The 22,412-nt window shown below is 37.0% G+C and overlaps 1 protein-coding gene and 1 long non-coding RNA gene across 2 annotated transcripts; one reads left to right on the top strand and one right to left on the bottom strand.

The window, feature by feature from the left end:
• The first annotated feature begins 10,064 nt into the window (after positions 1 to 10,064).
• On the top strand, positions 10,065 to 14,021 carry LOC311286116 (interferon-induced protein 44-like). The gene is made up of 7 exons (XM_084402151.1): positions 10,065 to 10,129; positions 10,219 to 10,252; positions 12,386 to 12,590; positions 12,734 to 12,880; positions 12,981 to 13,152; positions 13,479 to 13,579; positions 13,670 to 14,021. Exons 1-7 carry the CDS (start codon positions 10,090 to 10,092, stop codon positions 13,835 to 13,837), a joined length of 867 nt encoding a protein of 288 aa, XP_084258277.1. The 5' UTR covers positions 10,065 to 10,089; the 3' UTR covers positions 13,838 to 14,021.
• Positions 14,022 to 16,721: 2,700 nt separating this feature from the next.
• Positions 16,722 to 19,477, bottom strand: LOC311286495. Its single transcript, XR_014626573.1, has 5 exons — positions 19,290 to 19,477; positions 18,871 to 18,974; positions 18,535 to 18,573; positions 18,162 to 18,247; positions 16,722 to 17,851 (listed from the first exon to the last, which is right to left on the bottom strand). It is a non-coding gene; the product is annotated as an uncharacterized lncRNA (long non-coding RNA).
• Between the last annotated feature and the right edge of the window lie 2,935 nt (positions 19,478 to 22,412).

Raw genomic sequence — 22,412 nt, 5'->3', positions numbered from 1 at the left:
CTGTTGTTGTTGTTGTCTTCTGTCAGACACAGGTTCTGTCTTTTTACCATTGCCATCCACCTCTTCCTTCGCTCTATGTCCGTAGGGAAGCCATACATACGGAACCCCTTATTGGATCGATTAGAGCATCCAAATGCTGCACATCAAACCATGGTATGACCACTGATCTATTAAAATGTCAGTTGTAACCAATAGCCATCAGAACTCAGACATCATTGAAAATCACAGAAAGCGGGTGACAACTTCTACCCAACCACTAATGTCCCTCTGACTTGGATTAGGTAAGAGGTCAGAGTACATGACCAAACCAGGATCCTCCTCTCTCACTCTTCATGATGTTTTGAGTTCGCTTAGGGCTGTTATAATGATTGCTATTGTGGTAATGACACAATGTACATTGTGTTTGTGATGTTCGATTATGTTGTGATTGGGTTGTCCCAAGTATATAGCGCTACCTGCTATGTCCTCTGTTGAGTCTGCATTTAACTGTATTCTCTCCCCTTATTGGCCACTGTCCCTATTCTTACTGCTTTATAGGGCCCAGGAAACAGATGAGAAAGGATGTCCCTTTCACAAAGGAACCCTTGTTTTTTTTAATTTTTTTTTAAATGGTTAGGCTCTGGGATGCCCTAGAGTTCTGTAAATAGTTATTTTTTTGTAAATAGTTGTACAACTTAAAATATTTGATAAATAAATATCTTTCCCCTGACATGTATTATTTTGTTTTGTTGTGTAACACCCTCTCTTCTCTCCTTTTCCATTCTGAGTTGCTCCATTAGATCCTCTATGGCCCCTGGCAGTCTGGTCGCTGGATCACTCACCTCCCCCTGGCAAAGTGGCCTCGTCATTTTTATTTTTCTTGTTGAAAAACCTGTTTTTGTTGCCCTTGGTTCAACAGCTAAATAGTTGAAATATTTATAATATTCATATTTTCAGGCTCCCTCTCCTAAAGTTAAATACTTTTAATAATTTGAAACCCCATGTTTGCATCTGCCTTAAGCCTCTGCCTATCAAACACCTCCCCCAACACACCTTCATTTGTATCAGCCATGCTTAATTGATGTCTCAATAGCTGTACCAGAAGTTACAAGTGTTTTGTTAGTTAATTGCTTAAGTTACTTGGATTGAGTTACAGCTACACTTACTCTTAGCCTACTCTGTACACTAACCCAGAGCCATAGAGAAAAATCTTCACTCTGCACTTACCTATAGACCCAAAACATAAAAGCGTAAATTCGTTTTAATAATATGTGTATGGCTAAGTCTTAAAATTATATTCTTAGTCTTAAAGCAACAACATGGAACTTTTCAACCTTCATAATATATTTCCAAGATCCTTGTGATGGTACATCGACTTACAATAGGTTGAATGACACGTCTGCCATAGCCTGACAGGGTCTGTATCGTTTTTACTGGCACTATGTAACTTCAGGGTTCGGGTAGTAACCAGAGCACAAAAAGAACTACAAAATTTGACTGCTTTACGGCATACGTCACTTCCCCCACCATTTCGTCAAATTTGGACGTGAGCGGTCAACCAGTGTTTGTTTTCGGCTTTCGTGCGTATGTTTTTGTCATGGGGGCTGTTTATGCCACTTAATGCGTTTTCTCAGATCTGATAGCTATCCGATCGTGAAAAGTCTAAATGTAGGCCTAAATGCCCTCCGAAATGCATTCGAGACGGATTTGAATCCGATCCCTCAAACCACTTCAGGAGGAGATCTGAGACGCATTCCAGACGAAACTGGACAAGTGTAAATGCATATGGTTGTTGAAAGAAACCAAATTGTACTCCTCCCAAAAACAAAAAAAAAAAAAAAAAAAACGTGTGAGAGCGTGTTATGGGCTATATGTTATATCCAGATATGACGACGCGCTGGAACACGCATCACCGCAGATGAGCAACTGCATCAAGCCAACGTGCAAACTATCACAAATCAAAGTGAAAGTAAGTCGCAGACGCTTAACACACAATCTTCATCATTAAAAGTATAGAAACGAAATGATCTTACCAGGCTTACTGCTCTCTCTTAGGCTATTGCGGTCTTTAATTTTGAAATTTTAGCTGATGATCTATGAAATGCAGCTCATATCTGTTGCTTTCGGTGACGTGCACTCCATTCAATCTGCATATAGCGCGAGAATTGAAGATCGGATTTTAATCGTTTCGCAAAAATACATTTATGTGACCAGGTGTAAATGGAATCGTTTTGATAAATCAGATAGCTATGCCTCACAAATTAGTTTGCCAGCTGAACTCAGGTGTTGTGAGGTGTATTTATCACGTAGTCCTGAGGGATATCAGACGACGCTGTTGACATAATTTCTGCGATTATCATGAGAACAGCTTTCAATATCTCACATAATTATCAGGATATAAATAAGCCTAACGTAGAGGTTGTAAATAGTATGAACGAGCACAATTTGCAAACTATTATGATAAATTGCAATAATCATGTCTAATGTCTAAACATCATAACGGCCAATGTTATGAAATAATGTGACGTACATTTACCTTAATTGATGTTATCTGGCATTTTGTAATGTTTACATTCCAGTAAAAACAACAGAAATTAAATTATACAGTAGGCCTAGACTATAGACTATTTACTTGTGATTTAGCTGCAATCATGTAAAAACGTTATAATATAGGCTAATATATTCACGACAGTGCAAGTACTCCACAGCGACTCTAGGGGTCGCTGTTTGACAAAAACACAAATTCTACTTAGTGTGGCTTTAACATGATCATGTTTCACGTTGTGGTCCTGGGGGTGGCCACTTTCATCAGAAGAAGTGAGCTAGCTTCTAAGCGAATTCTGAACGGACCGCCACTGCAGACCTCTTTGCGTGATCACGAAGGAAGGGCTAATGGCTGAATCGGAATTTATAAGCAAAATCACGGGAATCAATAGCCTAATACAGCCCAGTTGTGCTAAAATAAATATGAGACGTCCATCATCAGATGAATGATATGGAAAAGTTAGAGCCGCTAAAAGCCAGTGCTACTACCCATGCGAACATGAACACTAAGCTTTTCCCTCCAAAAATATAGCCTAAAACTTATCTAAGTAATATACAGTATTTCGTTATCACCCTGCCTCTCCAAATGCAAAACTGACATTAACAAAATGTAATAATGCAATAACAGCTGAAAAAGTACTTGGGTGTGTGTTTTATTTTATATTTACCGTTCAATAATGCAATCGCTGCTGTCTGTCCCATAGAAGAACATGACAGCCAGCGTACGTTTTGGAACTATTGGGGCTTACATGAACCACGTGACAGCCATAGCGGCGACATCAAAGAGTGTCGCAACTCTTTCTCTCTATGGTTCTGTGCCCACTAACCAAGGAAGAACAGTAAAAAAAAGTATTTGCCTCTCGCTCAGAGATCTAGTTGGTCTGATGAAAAAAAAAAACAGCTTCATCAGTTATAGTAACGCGCCACATTTTTTGGCAGTAACGGTAACTAATAACTGCGTTATTAAGATGAGAAGAGTAATCAATTAGATTACTCGTTACTGGAAAAAGTAATGCCGTTAGTAACATCACTGGCTATGAATATGATTAACTGATTGAAGGTCTATAGCACGTCACGTGACAGACATCGTTTAATCACGTAGTTTAGTAAAGTGTTGAAAGAAAGCAATGAAACGCAAAGCCTTCGTAGAATGACAGATATAATGCAGTGACTGAACATGAGGGAGCTAATCTGATTAATATCGATTAATATTCCCAATTCGTCCATAGAGTGAAGCAGAGGGGCACCTTTGGCGTCTTCATTGTGATGCCAGCAAAAACCAAGAGACATGAAACCAGGGAAACCACTCAGAAATGCAGTGCAACAACATACAAAACTTTGCAGTGAGTGAATAAGTGAACATGGTATAAATAGGCTGAGACTAACAGGGTAATGAGACACAGGTGAATGCAATCAGTGATGATGAGTCCGGACAGTGAATTATGGGAAATGTAGTTTGTGAGGGAGTGATAATAGTCTGGTGTGGAGTGCCCTCTGGTGGCTCTCAAGGGCACTCCAGCTGGTGACCGTTAAAATTTTTTTAGACATGTGAGGCGAGTACGGGTTCATGATGATCTCCAGTTCAGACCTTATGTTGTGATTGCTAGCCAATATTTACTTTAAATCCAGGAAATTTGTTAATGAAAAAATTATTAAAATTAAGATACAATTGATACAAAACGAAATTCGTTTTAAAGAAAGGATTTGTACTTTCTGTTTTGAGGTCTCTGTGAATGTTTGAAAGTATTTTAGTGCTTAGAGCGCTCGCGTCCATAATGGAGAACTGTCACGTAATATTGTTTTTTTTCCTCATAAATGCGAACACGAAAAATAAAAGACAAAAGACTTTTAAGTAAAACTTACTCCGAAATTGTGTCCTCGGCGGAATTCGCTCTTCAATATGCTGCCGTTCGTCGTCTGTTACAATCTTCCTCTGAGGAAACAACCCGGTATCGTGCATTCTTCCTCGCTGTCCAGAATCATCTGAAGGGCGTCTTTATTACCGGAGAAGCGTGCCATACTCAAAACGCGATGAACTATCAGTAAGTCTGATGAAGAAACTGTGTTTTTATGGCATTGATCGGGGGGCGTATGCGATGCATACTAGATCACCTAAACTATTTACATGTGAATCGCGCCGGGGGCGGGGCGCCCGCAGCTGATTATAAAGATAATGAGGCAGAAGGAAAAACGGTACCTCTCCTTGCTTTCAAACGGATTACATGAGTTGAAAACATTTGTGTTTTATATAAATTACTTAATTTAAAAGAAGAGATTTCAAGCTTCATAAAGACATAACTCACATGCCTGTGTGAGAAGTAGGCTATTCGCTGAGTTATGATTCATTTTCGGACGCGTTTCAGAATGGACTACACGGACAGAGAGAAGGCAGAACCTAGCTTCGTGTTTATTTTTCTTTATTTGGCAAAAAGCACCACACTTTGTTTTTATTGTGAGTATACACAAAAATAATACACATTTAACAGAATCGATTGATGTATGAAACTCCTATGGAAAATCAAAGTCAACAGAGTATTTATGAGTTTCTTTTACACTGATAAAAAAAAAGTGAGCTGGTAACGCCGGCGATACCGTAGACCTCTGGGGGTTAAAATAGCCGTTCCTGCATCACTTTGAATAAATACTCATTTGATAACTCATTTTAATGTAGGCTATTATTCTTTGGTATTTCGAGAGCTAATCTCATGAACTGCAGGAAAGTGCTAAATCAAGTCAGATTTAGAGGAACAACAATAGGAACAATTTGTAACATTTAAAACTGTCAGAAAATTATTTTTGTTTTGCTATAGTATTTTGGTTGCATTTTGTGTAGGACTGTGTACTCGTGTACTTCTATTTGCAAAGAAAATATACATTTCAGTTTTACACTTACTTAGCCTAATTTCATCTATGAAATAGGAAAGGACATCTTATATGAATGAAATAAAATACATATTTGCTATTGTAACTCAATTGTATAGCTCAAATGCTATTTTGTGAGTCCTCTTGATGAACTGCAGACAGCAAGACTGTGGCACTGAAGTCAAGTTAAATTTAGCCTTTACTTCCAAATGACTTTCAGTTTCTATTTCTAGTTTATTAGTTTCTAGTTCTAGTCTATTTCTATTTTTTCTTTTATGAACATGCTATGAATAGTTTCTGTTTGTATTTCTGAAGTATCTAATGTTTGAAAAGACATGCATGTCAGTAGTGACATTATACAATAAGATTCGTTAACAACGTGTTCTTCTAAAATGAGAGTGAGCCACAAATCAGTGAGTACAGATTACAAACCTGTGGGAACGGATTGCAAAAGCGTGGGCACGGTTTATGAATTTGTGGGTACAGATTGCAAAAACTGAAGGCACGGTTTACAAATCTGAGAGCGCGGATTAGAAACTCGTGGGTATGGTTTATTAATCCGTGGGCACGATTTGTTAAACTGAGGGAACAGTTTTGTTCCCTCGGTTTAACACATTTTTTTTTGGTAACGGATTGCAAAACCGTCGCCACGGATTGTTTTTTTTTTTCTTCCACAGGTGACTTCTGAAGGGAGTGGATTGGAATCCACTGCTGCTTCAATGTATATGTAATGAGTGATTATAATCAAGGTATTAATCAATACTTTTCCTTCTAAATATCAAATGAGTTGAATGACTTCTCTGGAGATTTTACTTTGTCATAGAAGTTACCAGTGTGATTACTGAAATGTTCTTTTCATGTATTCATTAATGTCAGTATTTGATATTTGAATGCAGTAACATTGTTTGCCTATTTATCCCAGCTTCCAGAAATTAAATAGGGACTTGTTTTGTGTTTGAGAACATGTTAAAAAACATAGGGGTAATTTAAGTCTATAGTTTAAGGTACCATTTGTCAGTTAAAGCCTATAGTTTCCATTTAGGATAAAGTGTCCTATCCTGAGAGAAATAACTTGTTATCTTGATGTTTGAGACGAGACTCCTGTTTATAGTTAGAGCCTGGCCAAATCCAACCTTGGAAAAGATGTGTGCCGGGTGTGTGTGTTAGTCTTCTTGCATACAGGTTAAGGAACCACTGGCATTGTTGGAGATTGACTGAGTTGTTGTTCGAGACATGCTGGCACCCAGCAACCCAAATTTGCGACCTGGAAGGTCACAACGTGCCTAACTTCAGGGTCAGAGTGTCAGCTACATAATCTATGGAGATATGCTTCTGTCTATCTGTATATGTGTGGAAAATTACTATGTTTATGAATTTCTTAGCCAATCAGAATCATTCAGCCTGTAAGCAATGACGTAGCTTAGACCTTGGAAGTGGTATAACTGCTGTGTTCTTTGTAACTGTAAGGGGCGCGGCCTACGAACTCCTGTGTGAGAGAGCGGCGAGAAGAGTTGAAATCAAGTCAACTTTATGGTAATAAGCTATGACGCGGTTCGGCGGCAACCAGCGGCAACCAATCGGAATGTCGAATTCCTCCGCCTGAGAGGAAAAAAATCACGCATTCTAATCTACGTCAGAGCGTCAGAGCGTCCCCGAATCTTTCTACGGCGTCGGTGGCAGGGCAGCGAGAGCGAATTTTGCCGCTCTCGCCGGCGGCGGTGTGAACGTACAGTTACACTTCCCTGTGGGAGAATAGATGTGTGGTTACTATCCTGTTTATGTGGTGTAATATGCCATTCGTTACCCTCTACTTAGTTTCATTGTTTTGTTTATATAATTTATTTTCTTTTGTTGTATTTGTTTATTTTGTATTAATGTTTAATGTTCTGTTATATGTAAGTTTTGTAACCAAAATGCAAAGCTCATACTAAGACTGATTCAACCGTGATTACTGTGACTTTAAAAAAAGAAAAACACATTTATATCCTTACATTCCTTGTTATCTTTTTGATATCTTTTTGACATATGACAGACAGTAATACCTACTTTTTGTGTAAAACTGTGACTAGAGCCAGCAGCTGCATCAACTAGAGCTGCGGAAGTGATCCGGCCTTGAAAGGCATTATTGATGGAGTTAATAAAGCTGGATTTTCCTGCTCCAAATTCTCCAGCTACCAGGATCTTTATGAACTGTACATCTGGATCACTCACAGAGAACTCTTTTAGGCGTGTAAATATTGTGCCACAATTAAACAAATCCAGCATTTTGCAAACAAACTCGATCTGCTTTGCAAAGGAAAACTCGACTCGCAAACAAACAGAAAGCAATGTGCAAGTACAAAGGTCAATTTGAGCGAAAATGCAGTGGAGTAATAGACCCTACATCAAGATGTTATGTCTGGCAACTCACCATTGGCACGGCTCAATCCGAGGGGCGGGATAAACAGTTAAAGTCTCAAAATCCATCTGCACACATAGGATAGCGCTACAACCAATCAGAGCCACGAAGAAGGCTAGTTGGTATATTAAACTTTTGCCGTATCCAGTCGGCAAAACTCAGAACACATCTTCCTTTTTTTTAAATGACTTAAGTGCCGTTCTTTGCTCTTTTCTTAAAGAAAAGCTTAACTCTAAGTCCTCCAGATTCGCGGCTAATGCCGATTCGAAAGACCGCTGTTCGCCAGCAGCCGCCATTCTTTGTTTTCAAGTAGCAGGGAACCGTCGCAACTCTGTCGTCATTATGTTAAGCCCGCCCTGCCTACTCTATACACGATGTGATTGGCCTGACCTGAGTTTGGTTTTTCCAGCTCGAAAGTCAACGGAGAGTTGCTAGACCACATAGGCTGCAAAATAAATTTTGCTGCCGCTAGGGTGCGTCTAGATTTCTAGGCTAGTGGAGTAACAAATATGTATTGTGTTTTACAAATATAAATAAATGAGCCTAGATAATATTTCACAAATAAATACAAACCATCCTACAAATTGCATGTAGGTAAATATTCAGTAAATGTAACGTTTTTACAAAAATGTAAAAAAGCAACATATAATGGCAGAGCTTTCAGCTTATATATTCCCCTATCATAGAGAGCGTGAATTGCTACTAAGTGCTAATCTGTCTAGATATGTAATAAACATTTTGCAAAAGAAAACCTTAAAAAGGTTAATTATAGATAAAGACAGAAACACGCCAGTTCACCGGTCATTTTCCTCAGCTGTAGGCAAAGGCAAGTTTCAAATCAGTGCTTCTCCTGGAGACTAGCGCTAAATTAATCCTCTAGTTTAGCGCCATCTACTGTTTTAGAAGAGGAAGTTGTTCAACTGCATTTGTGAGAAAATCTGCCTGGACACATTTGTGAGAGAATCGAGCCAAGAGATCTTATCAAAAGCCAAGTGTCTCACAATCATAACAGACAGATATGCATTTGTATGCACTAGATTTGGTATTTGTTTCAAAGGTTACATGCAATTTGTAGGATGGTTTGTATTTATTTGTGAAATATTATCTTGGCTCATTTATTTATATTTGTAAAACACATTTGTTACTCCACTGCATTTTCGCTCAAATTGACCAGGTGCACATTTCTTTCTGTTTGTTTGCGAGTCGAGTTTCCCTTTGCAAAGGATTTGTTTGTTTAATTATGGCACAATATTAACTCAGGACTTTTTGTCTGTGTCGAGACATGAGCCAGATTTCAAGTAAGGAACATTTCTGTGGAACATCATATTCTTATTACAAACTTATTCACTTATTATTAGCCAAATAGTGTCTTGGTTTGTTTAATCTGTAAGAAATGCAAGCAATTTAATGCTAAGGTAATATAACACTAAGTGTTGTGTTTTGGGGGATTTCTGAGGGTAAAATGGCTCCAGTTTATGTATGATTTATCCAGATCAAGCATGATGGCACTCATTAGGCTTGTTGGAGATAAGCAGGTTCCACACAGAACCGTTCACCAGTGATCATCTGGTTTTAAGTGTTGTCCTCTCCAAAGTGTTTCCAAGTGCAAGATTACAAACCAGGCCCATTACAATGAATCCACTAATTACTCCTACACTGCCGATGCTCTTCACTATCGCCAACTCACGATAACACAGCACTCCATAGTTCCCTCTGCTTTTCTATGTTTTTTTTTTTCCAACAACTTTCATCTGTATTTTTTTTAATTTAGTGTTTGTTTTAAGACAATGTTTTTTTCCTTATACATGTATAAAAATACATATGAAATTATATTTAGAACTGTTTTATTTAAAAAGGTTACAAAGAGACATGTCTGCAAGATCAATGTATAATACAAATATGTTGGCTCTGTTCTGTTTCTTTCTTTTTAATCAATTTGCAAAGTCATCAACAAATCAGTTTTCTGCTTTGTCATTATGGGTAAAGTGTAGACTGATGTGAAAAAAAATCAAGCATAAGGCTGCAACAACGTAATGTGCACAGTGCATCATTTAACTCATATTTATGTGTTGTATCGTTGAAATAATATACATGTCAATGTGTGATCAACAGCATAGACAACTAAAAAGAACAAGAGTGTGGGCATTTTTTATTATGCATGTATGCTTGCAAAAATGAAAGTGAAACTGAAATATAGCCTACAGTATATAACGGCTCTGATTTCGCTTGCTTAGTACAAGTCAACTGTACTCCAGGAGAGAGCTGATATAAATATATTGAAGGGGGTGAAAAAAAGCAAAAACAAAATGGGAAAAGGAGAATCAAAACCAGTGCCACCAAATCCAGGTGAGAGGGTCTTTCTTCCATATAGATAAATTCTCAGAGAGATACTACTAAATTATTGTTAAACTTAATTGCTAAATGTGTTTCCATAGAACTGGATAGACCATGGAGGGAATTTGACTGGGGGTAAGCCTTAATCTATTCTATATGCAGACCAGTACTTTATGTCTTTTTAATGTGCAGGCATGTCTTTGAGCACAGCAGTAAAAACACTGATCTGTTCAGATAAAACTGAAAATACTGTGTGGGGTGAGAATTTATTTCCCTGTAAAATATGTTTAGTGGAAAATTATTTTAGCATGGATTTGTATCCAACATTTTACTTGTGAAAATGCCAAAAAGTAGAAAATTATCCATTTTATCCTCAGATGTTGATATCATTAATGGCAATATTGATTATTTTTTTGAAAATTATTATTTTAATTTTTTTAATAATGAATATGCTTATAAAAATGGTTTCCTCATTTTGAGTGATTCAATCATTTTTTAGATATGCAATCTGAAAATAATAAAATAAAAACTGTATTTCATTTGATGAGTCTAAGTGGTCATTAAAAAAAAGTCACTTCTTGGATGTCGCAGTCAAAATTGACCGACCACATAAAATGAAAAAAGTTAATGCAGAGCATCAAATTTGATATTGTGGCTTTATATATATATATATATATATATATATATATATATTAAGACTTACTACATACTTACTGTATGACAAACATATTTCCTCCGTAATCGGATCCAGTTTATATAAACTTCGTTTATTGTTCTAAAATCAAAGGCTTTCTCATTCCGAAATCTAGAAATGACTGTTCGTGTTTTTGTTACGTCTCGGCTAGATTACTGCAATTCTTTATATTGCGGTATCTCAAAGTCTCAAATTGCTCGTCTTCAGCTAGTACAAAACACGACTCTGGAACGCCCTGCCTCTAGAGATAAGAACCTATTTTTTTTAGTATATTGATTATTTTCTTCGGGTGGTTTTACTAATTTATATTTGAGTCCTGTTTTATTGTTAGCCTACTCTATGTTGCTCTCGTTTTTATTTATTTATTTGCTGTTATGCATGTTATGTTATCTTCTTTTAATCATGTTCTGTAAAGCACTTTGGTCAGACTAGTGGGTGTTGTAAATGTGCTATATAAATGAACTTAAACTAAGTAAAGAAAACTCTGTAACGTTACTTATAGAAAGAAGCAGTTCTTGATTTGCCCTTGCATCGTGAATCAGCAGAGATGCTCCGAACTGCTTGTGCCACTTCATTCCAGATAGAGGTGTTGGGGTGGAGTTATTATTCTCCTTCTTCTTTTGTTATTTGCGGCAGACTACACGCATCTAAGGCGTATTGCTGCCCTCCACAGACCACTTGAAGAACTTTTGTTGTCTCATAGTCCTTTACGATTAACAATTATTTAAAAAGTTTCAGATAATGTGTCATTACTACAGAGCTTGTGTAATTTTTACGCGTTTTTTTGACGGCCTGCTATGGGGCGGGCAGCTAGCGGATCGTTAGGAAAGATTAGATGAATGTGATAATTTATGTTTGGGCCTTTTTTGGGCCTGAAATCGCTGATACAACCTTTAATGGCAATAAAAGGAAGGAAGAGTAGGGCCGGATCAGATTTAATAGTAGAAATACAAGTAACATTGAATCGAATAATTAATATGGGGAATACAGTGGGATTGCTTTGGGTTACAGCTCACATAGGAGTGCAAGGAAACGAATAGGCCGATAAAATGGCAAAAACATAAAAAATAAAAAATAAACAAACCTGTATATATATTTTGAGTATTGGAAGTAATGTATGGAAGGGTTGAGTGTAAATTATTCAGCAAGGATTAATAAAATGATTGCAAAAAGAATGGGAAGAGGGAAATTAAGGCAGACATTTTTTTTTTCTTCAGCCAATAGTGAAAAATTCAATAAATATAGGTTTAGGAAGGAGGGATAGTGTGGTTATTACTAGACTAAGATTGGGGCACTGCACATTGAATTATGGGCTGTCATTGGTTGTAAAGCATCCAGATGACAGATGCATATGTGGAGAAGTGTCGAATCTTTCTATTCCTGTGAGAAGGTTTGAACGCAAAGCACATTTTTCCTATTGCTGTTTCACAGGGATTAGTCAAGGAAATAAAGGAGGATAAAGACTCAACTGAGTTATTTAGAACTGCAATAGCTCTTCCATAACTATGGCAAAATCACTTGGGGTGACCGAAGCTTTATGTGAAGTTCTGTAAAATGTTGTTTTCATTTGACAGACAAAAAGAAACCCTCAAAAAAAAGCTGGAAAACTTCTCTCCGAGTTCTCCAGATGTAAAGGACATCAAGATTCTGGTTGCTGGAGAAATTGGAGCAGGAAAGTCCAGCTTTATTAACTCCGTCGATAGTGCCTTTCAAGGACGGATCTGCTCTAGAGCGCTAGCTGATTCAGCTGGTGGTGGCAGTCACAGTTTCACACAAATTGTAGGTATTTGTCAACTATACCGTTGCATGTTCTCTAAAATGTCCAGTTGACCTAAAGCATTGAGCATTTTAGTTATTCATATGATGATTTCTTGGAAACTGTTTACAAATATTTATGCCTCTATATTTTTGGTCTTCACTAGCTCAAAGCATATACCATCAGAAGTGGGAAAAAATCTTTGCCCTTCGTCTTCAAGGACATAATGGGCTTAGAAGCTGGAGTAATGGCTGGGTCACAACCAGATGACATCATCAACATTGTGTTTGGCCATGTGAAGGACGGCTATAAAGTAATAAACCCCTATATTGTGATAATAACATTTCGACATAAAGTTTGTGAGTGTGCAACAGGTTTGATGTTTAACATATATTGCTTATTTCCAATCTTAGTTCAATGAGGAGAAGGCACTCACTTATAAGGATCAACATTACGTCAGTGACACTAACCTCTCCGATCAGGCTTTCTGCCTGGTGTACGTCATAGCTGCAGATCTAATCCAATACACAGATGATAAACTTATTGATAAAATGAAGATCATCCGCCAGAGAATCAGTGATAAGGGTAAATCTGAATGTTTAATTATGATTTTCATTCATGAGTTCACATACATTACATTACACGAGAGAGAAGTGAGCATAAAGTGGGTTGGGTTTGTGTGTGTGTTTTTCAATGTGTAGGTGGAAAAAAAATCCAGATACAATAATGCCAAGTGCAAACAGGGCTTGTTACAAGGCTCAACTTTTCTGCTTAATTATTTATATGACCCGGAAAATGTATGTGGGTCAGTTATGTAGATATGTACAACAAACTGCCTTAAATGTGGAAGAAAAAAAACTTGTGTAAAAACAATGTAAAGAACCTTTACATTGCCTCTGCATTTGCTGTAGGGATTCCTCAAGTGGTTGTCATGACCAAAGTGGATGAAGCATGTCCGCTGGTCAACAAGAATCTAAGGAAGATCTACACCAGCAAGAAGATCAAAGAGAAGGTATGTGATATAATCCAAAGACATACACGTGTTTCAATTTATCAATCACATCAGTCAAATTTTCTGACCTAACATTCTGTTCCTGTCCAGATGGAGTTGTGCAGTGCCAAAACGGGTGTGCCACTGACAAACATCTTCCCAGTGAAGAACTACCATAATGAGGGTGAACCGAAGGATGACATTGATGCTCTGATACTAAAGGCACTTGAAAAGATTGTTCAGATTGCTGATGATAGATTGCTGGACATTCAAAGTTAAATCACATATAGTGCATTTGGAGTGGGTAATTCTTTGATTGTGATACATTTTCACAGGAACATAATTTTAAGAAGATTGTGGTTTAAAACTAGCATTGAGAGGACTGTGTTTTGTGTTTAGTTTTACAAATATATGTCCAGCAGGGTTCAAAGTCAATGAAAATCTGGGACTCTAAATCTAATGTTAACCTGAAAAATACATTGTATTTTACATTGTAACTTTTCTTTTCTTAAAAGAAAAATCAAATTTTGAATAGAAAGATTCAAAATTTGATTTTTCTTTTAAGAAAAGAAAAGTTACAATGTAAAATTGTTCTACATCTAACAACATTAAAACTATTAAATGACACAAATAAGTAATGTGGGAATAATGCATGAACAAAATGCATGAACAAACTGAACTAACTGTTGCTTATTGAGATCTGTTGAATAAATCCTATTTAATCTCATGCATTCAGCCTGTCCCAAAACAGTGAATTTGGGGATCTGGAGCAATCAGACTGAGAGAAAGCATGGCTTTCTTTAAATTCATGTTGAAATGTATTCTCTGCCTGCACTGCTGATCTAGCATGTCTAACTTTAATAAATCTGGCATTGTCTACTATGAATATTATATATCAGTGTATTCTTCTTTGTTTTTTGTTTTCTTTTGAAAAGAAAATCTGCCTGGACACATTTGTGAGAGAAACCAGCCGAGAGATCTTATAAAAAGCCAAGTGTCTCACAATCATAACAGACAGATATGCATTTGTATGCACTAGATTTGGTATTTGTTCAAAGGTGCAATTTGTAGGATGGTTTGTATTTATTTGTGAAATATTATCTTGGCTCATTATTTATTTATATTTGTAAAACACATTTGATACTCCACTGCATTTTCACTCAAATTTCTTTCTTTCTAACTAATCTATCCTTCTTTCTTTCTTTCTAATTAATCTATCTATCTTTCTTTCTTTTAAATAAATCCATCTTTCTTTCTCTCTAACTAATCCACCATTCATTCTTTCTTTCTTTCTTTCTTTCTAGTCCATCTTTCTTTCTTTCTAGTCCATCTTTCTTTCTTTCTTTCTTTCTTTCTTTCTTTCTTTCTTTCTTTCTTTCTTTCTTTCTTTCTTTCTCTTTCTAACTAACCTTTCTTTCTTTCTAACTAATCTTTCTTTCTAACTAATTTATCAATCAAAATTTAAACTACTTTAAACTTCAAACTACTTAAAACTTCTAACTACTTTAAACTTCTAACTACTTTAACCCTTGTGCATCAATTTAAAAAAGTTACTCATAGGTCCAAAGAGGACAAAAATGTCCATGTCAAAAATAAAGTCTTGGGACCACAGACTTAACTTTGGTATCATTTTAAACAATACCCTTGGCAGATTATTGCTGAAGTTCCATTTTTTTTTATAAGTAAATCCAATAAAAGTTATATAGGTTTAAGTTTATGAAAATTATTTATGAATATTATTTTATATAAAATATATATTTTATGAAGCAAGTTGAACTCTAAAACGGCTAGAAAATCAAAGCCATAAATCTAAATAAGTTGTGTTCCAAATTTGAGGTTGATATCTCAAAAAATTAGCTTTCAGTAAGATTTTGTTTGGGCGCAGTACCAAACTTTCCCCATTGGATGCCAGCAAAACTCCACTGGTGAACACAGTGATTGGCTTTGTTATTTGCAGTTGAGTTTTTCTCTCTCAATACTACAAACACACACATGCACACAAACACATTTTTTTTTTTATAACACACATACCAACCACACTCTGACATCCATACCAACACACGCACACAATTATCATTGCATAATTTATCCAACTGGCTCTACAATAGCTCAAAATTCATGCAGTTAACATAAAAAAAATCAAAATAACTTACACATAGGTCCAAAAGGGACAAAAATGTCCAAGTCAAAAAACTATCATAAAAATGTTATGCTTGGGAGCAAATACTTAAGTTTGGTCTCATTTTAAATAAGACCCTTGGCAGATTGTTGTTGAAGTGAAAAAATTTAAAAAAGTGCAACCAAAAAAATGTTATAGAAGTTTAAGTTTATTAAAAATATTTATGAACATTATAATCAATATTTTATATAAAATATATATTTTATGAAACATTTGGAACTCTAAAACTGATATAAATTCAAAGCCATTTATCTAAACAGGTTGTGTTCCGAATTTGAGGATGATATCTCAAAAAATTAGCTTTCAGTAAGATTTTGTTTGGGCGCAGTACCAGACTTTCCCCATTGGATGCCAGCAAAACTCCACTGGTGAACACAGTGATTGGATTTTCGATTTGCAGGTGAGTTTTTCTCTCTCAAATATTACAAGCACACAAACACACTTTTTATTTTATTACACATATACAAACCACACTTAGACATCCATACCAACAAACCCACACAATTATCGTTGCATAATTTATCCAATTGGCTCTATAATATGCCGAAGCAGAAAACAGGAATAAAGCGAGTACACTGTAAAAAAATCTTTTGTTGACTTAACTCATTATTTTTTGTTATCTTTTTGCATGGATTTTTTTGAGTTTTACTAACTTATTTATAAAAGTGTACCTGACAAATTTGGATAAGTTTACCTGACAAGTTATAAAGTACAATGAACTGATTTAATTTAGTTAAGTAAACTTCGAATTTAAGTTCAGTCAACTAAAGCTAAGTTTTCTAAACTACATCCAATAAGTTCAGCAAACTAAAGATTAGTTTTCTAAACTACACCCAATAAGTTCAGCCAACTAAAGTGGTGTTTTAAAAACTGCAGCAGTACCAAATAATGAATTACTACTAGAACATTAATTTGTAAAATACATTTGATTTAAAAAAATATGTAAAATTGACGATCACTGATACAATTTACAATAAGTTAATTAGTTAAGTCACCTTTATTTATATAGCACTTTTTACAATACAGATTGTATCAAAGCAGCACAGTGATAACATGAAAATAATACAACAAAGTTTGTTTCTAGGAGAAAATTGCGTCATCTTTCACCTTAAGTAAGGCAAATCAATAATATTGTTGAATATTAAATGTCCCTAACTAAGCAAGCCAAAAGCCAAGGCAACAGTGGCAAGGAACCAAAACTCCATCAGGTGACAGAATGGAGAAAAAAAACCTTGGGAGAACCCAGGCTCAGTCACTCAGTTCACCTCTGGGCAAAGAACGAACAGTGTATGATTATGATTCAGGCAGCATTACAGGTCAGAAGTCAGATTGGATCAGAACATTCAGAATATTATCCAGTTTCATCTGACTGGAAGTCGGAGTCACGCCGGTATGGAGACGAGTTTGTTGAGGATCAGTGCTGATGGCTGTAGTGTCGATGAGGCCTTCACAGGGCTGATGAGGCTGGCACTTCAGGGATGCGTTGTGGACGTGTCCAGGCGCAGGTCCACCACCTGATCTGGATACGGCCCGGATCCGGCTGACTTCAGTAAACCTTGGAATAAACAAAAAGACTAACATTAGCGTAGATGCCATTCTTCTTATGATGTAACAAGTACATCAGGTGTTATATACAATTCAATTTTTTTTTGCAATGAACTGCAATGAAATTGCAGAAAACAACCTTGTGAAAAGGTGTTTTACACCTGTCTCAATGCATGTCTTGTGGATTAATCTGTTACATTAAACAAGATCAACCCACAGCATTCAATATAGAAACATCCTTTGTTCCAAAAGATACCGTTTAAACATTGTTTAACACATTAAAGACCTATGAATTGGCTTAAATGCCATTTTAATATCAACTAAGTTACCAATTATTTATGCTCTCAAGCTTCAACAAATTCATCACTCTAAAATGCCACTCCCACAACATACCAACACATGAAACATCCTGTTCACAACATTCCTTTCAAAAAGAAACTATGAAAAGCATTAAAGGTGTTGTTCCAACCCTGTAAGACTTTCGTTCATCTTCGGAACACAAATTAAGATATTTTTGATGAAATCTGAGAGCTGGCTCACTCCTTCATAGACTGCTGGGTAATCGATATCTGCCAGCCCAGAAAAAATTGTAAAAACATTGTTACAATAGTCCAAGTGACTACAGTGGCTCAACCTTAAGTTTATCAAGTAACGAGAATACTTCGTAAAAAAAAGAAAAGAAAAAATACTTTTTTCAACTATTCTTTTTCTTCTGTGTGGGCCTCAAAATGAGTTCACGAGAGCGCCACAACCATTTCCAATATCAATAAAAACAGTAACATTTAAAAGTACAGATATAATAAGTTACTTATTTTACACACATCAATTCAAATTGATAGTTAATTTTAATGATTGCCAAAAATTGCAGTGAAAACTCACCTGTATCTGGTGCTCTGCAACTTATGTAGTGACTGAGGTAAAAAAAATCCGGTTGGTGAACAAGCTTTTAGTCAACTTGACGGAACCTGTGAGTCAACACGAGGAAATACAATGAGCGAATCTTCTATGTGCAAAACACTCTGATTTGAAATACATTCAATAATCTTAAATTTGTGACAATATCATGACTAATTCACCCTATTATCAAGATTTCTTAAAACATGAACATAAGCGTGATGACATGGCGCAAGATCCAAACTACGAATAGAAATAATGAAAACATTCAAACCACAGACGTATTAATTGTACATCACCCATATCGATTCAATATGACATTTACTTTTGTAATTCAAAGATTGTGGTCAAAACTTACGTATATCTGGCGCTCTGCAACTGAGTTGAATTGAAGTGACTGAGGTAAAAAAGAAAGAAAAAAAGACTCATATTAGCTTGTGCAAAAATGGCATTATATGACCCCTTTAAATTTGTGACAACATTGTGAATAATTCACCCTATTATCAAGATCTCCTTAAACATGAACAAAAGCGCATTGAAATGGCGCGAGGCAAAATCCAAACACTGAATAGTAATAATGAAAACCGTGACATTTCAAACCACAGACGTATTACTTGCTATTTATATCACCCATAACGATTCAATTTGACAGTAACTTTTTTTTTTTAATTCAAAGATTGTGGTGAAGACTTACCTATATCTGGTAGAGCTCTGCAACTGAGATGAAACTGAGGTAAAAGAAAAAATCCTGTTTGGTCCGGTTGGTGAACAAGCAGCTTTTAATCAACTTGACTGAAGCTTGAACACAAGGAAGTAAAAAAATCAGTGAATCGTCTATGTGCTCAAATCCATCCATGATGGATTGAATCTGACCATGAATAAAAACTGCTAGACAATTTTAATTAATCTGTGCTCATAATTGTAAATAACAGGTTAGAGTGATATAATAATAAAAATGTAACAATACAAAGCAATTTTGTTAGTTGGACAGCAACAAGAATGGAAATAAAGCAAGTCAAAGTGCTTTCTTGCCGTTTCATTAACTAAATAAAATACAAGATAACTTGGGAAACTAAATGGTATTCAAACAAAAACTATTTTTGTGTGTGTTACCTGATGAATGACTCTGTTCTTTGAAGAGCAGCAGTATTTGAGAAGAATGGCAGCATTTACCAACTGGCCTGAAAACAATCATATATATAACTTGCACAGTACATTACATCATAATAAAACTAAGTACATGGTAGATTTCTACACTTACTAGAACATTAAAACAAACAAATGGAGTGATACACTGCACTTTAACAAATATGATATATTTTTAAGTACATAGCTAAAACCTTTTCGGCCTTGTCTGCCTCACATCAATCAAAAGTCAGCTTCCTTCAGTGCTGTTTCTGAAGCCTCTGAGGACAGTTGAGAAGAAAGTGTCTACTAATTTGTCAAAGGAGAATACGTTAACAACTCAAGCACACTAGCTAATTAATTAACAGTTAATTAATTAATAAACGTGAATATTTAACTAATGACTAACTTAGAAATGTGTGTAGTTACAGTTGCAGATGCTAAGTTAAGTAACATCAGTTAGCAGTTAACGTACCTAACTAAGTTAGACTAACTAAGATAGCTAGACTTATTTTACAACATAAACACACTCAATTTAAATCAACACCAAATCTTATGTTTTGGTAAATACTTTATTTAAAAAGGTTTCATGAATTTGCACTTACCCTCGTCTGATATAGGCTAAACGTCTGAAAACACTGGACGATGTCAGCGTACGCAGTAACGAAGGCAGTGGGCTATAAAATACGGTTCAGATAAAATATGGCATTGAAAAACTTTGCCGTTGTTTTATGGTAAACATGTTATTTACAATGATTTTATGAATTCAAACTTACCTTCGTCTGATGTAAATCTCACAGAAAATACCGGACGTTATCAGCGCGCAAGATTTGAATGGAGCAGGAGCGGGAATTAACGGCTCGAAAACAATGTCGGTCTAGAAAATACAGTAAAAAATAAAAACGTTAGAACATTGAACAAATGTTGTCGTTATGTTCTGGCAAACATGTTATTTAAAATAGTTTTATGAATTCACACTTACCATTCGTTTTCTCAGAAAATACCGGACGCTCTCTGCGGCTGCGCGCGCAAGAACTGCAGTGAGTCAGCGGGGGAGGGGGAGAAGAGGCTCAAGAGTCGGTTCAAAAAAAGATTCCATTTACAGCCTGCGTCAGTCTTGTGTTTATATAATAGGCGTTTCTCAATGTCAAGGAAGGATCCTCGGAAGCCAGAATTTCGAGGATGCTACGTCATCGACATCCGTCGAAGGACTGTTCCAATGTCGAGGATCCTCGGAATTTCCACCAAGGACTGAGTCCTTCGTTCGAAAAATATCCCATATACAGGAAAGGATGCATATGTGTAGCCTTCGCGCTCTTCGCGCTCTCAAATCACCCACAATCCTATGCGCGCAGCTTTGCTATCTTGTTCAAAAAATTCAAAATGTTAGACGTTAACGGAGTCGGAGCGTTAACGGATCAATATGCTTTCAAATGTAAATATATTTACGTTACCAAACATTTGTTTAAAAAAATAATTACATCCATTATGTTATGGGTCAAATTGACCCGCACTGTTTAAACACACTTAACAGTCAAATAATCAATATGATTAAAAAGGAGTTTATTGATTTAAAAACGATTATATTGCCTGAGTGAACAGAACTGCGTCCATAGCAACGCTCTGTTTTTCATTTTCACTGACGTAATGACGCACTGACGTGCACTTGCTAGCCTGTTCCATTTACATGTTCTCCGAATGCTAAAGAGGAGCCTCGCCTAGCCTCTGAAGGAAGTGACTTGGAAGGACCAGTCCTGCCAAGGAAGTATCCTTGACATTGAGAAACACCTACTGCACTTTAGTTCCCTTTCAAGGCGGTCACTTCGACATTACGTCACTGACGTATATGGGGAACTCCTTCCTTCTCCATTTTCACTGAAATCTTATAGGCTAACGCCAGCTGGAGACAGCTGGCCAATTGACGCGAACATGCAAATGCTGACCGGTCCGCGGGCAGTATAAATAGCATGGGCGCGACAATACGTCAGAATCTCTTTCTTCACGCTAGAAGTCTTATCTGAAGTCATCGTGGAAGTTGCAATAGAGGTTACTCACCATGTTTCCTCCCCGCATCCGATGGCTGCTAACCTATATGCCAGATATGTGCGGGTCCTATTGACTCGCTCTACCCTAACAAGGATCAACCGAGGCCGCACTCACGGACGACAAAGGCTGTGCCGGACAGTGTGCGTCCTCAGGGGAATAAACTCGGGCATCAGCGGGGATGAGGCCCACTGCCGCCAGCAGGCCGCTGGTGGGCCCTCTCCCGCCCTAGTTGACGCTGCCCGTCGCCACTCCGGTCCTCTTCGCGGGCTCGCTAGAAGGACTCGACGCGATAGGCTCTGTTGATAATACTTCAAGAAAGACTCCGTCTTCCACGACGTCCTTGGTAAACTCAGTCGTGCGCAAGACGCGCGTCTAGATAGACGAGGCAAAGGCCATGGCTCCGTGTCTAAATGAGAAAGTGCGGATGCTATGAGTCTCTAGACGCCCCGCTCTGACAATGGAAAGTGCACAGCCGCAATCCGGTGAGTGTTTACCCCCCTTCTAGTCAGTTTTGACTACGGGGTTGCGCAGTCGTTACCGCTTATGCTGTTGACGCTGGGCCTACATAACATTACATATTGATGTGCTTACAGCTTATGTTGTCAGGCTGCCCTGTATCCTTCAGTGCAACTGGCCATGCTGATTTAACTAACGTTACGTATTCACAGTTGTTGTCGCTACGCCACTGACGCTGTGTTTATGTACACACTGCACACTATTATGTGCTATGATTTGTGCCGTTATATATTGCCCTGTATCCTTCAGTGCAACTGGCCATTCTGATTAACTTCGTATTCACAGTTGTTGTCGCTACGCCACTGACGCTGTGTTTATGTACACACTGCACACTATTATGTGCTATGATTTGTGCCGTTATATATTGCCCTGTATCCTTCAGTGCAACTGGCCATTCTGATTAACTTCGTATTCACAGTTGTTGTCGCTACGCCACTGACGCTGTGTTTATGTACACACTGCACACTAATATGTGCTATGATTTGTGCCGTTATATATTGCCCTGTATCCTTCAGTGCAACCGGCCATTCTGATTTAACCACAGTTGTT

Source organism: Rutilus rutilus (genome assembly GCF_951802725.1).
Source record: "Rutilus rutilus genome assembly, chromosome: 2".
Lineage (NCBI taxonomy): Eukaryota > Metazoa > Chordata > Actinopteri > Cypriniformes > Leuciscidae > Rutilus > Rutilus rutilus.
The sequence above is the reverse complement of the archived record's forward strand: the minus strand, read 5'-3'. Positions and strand labels throughout refer to the sequence as shown.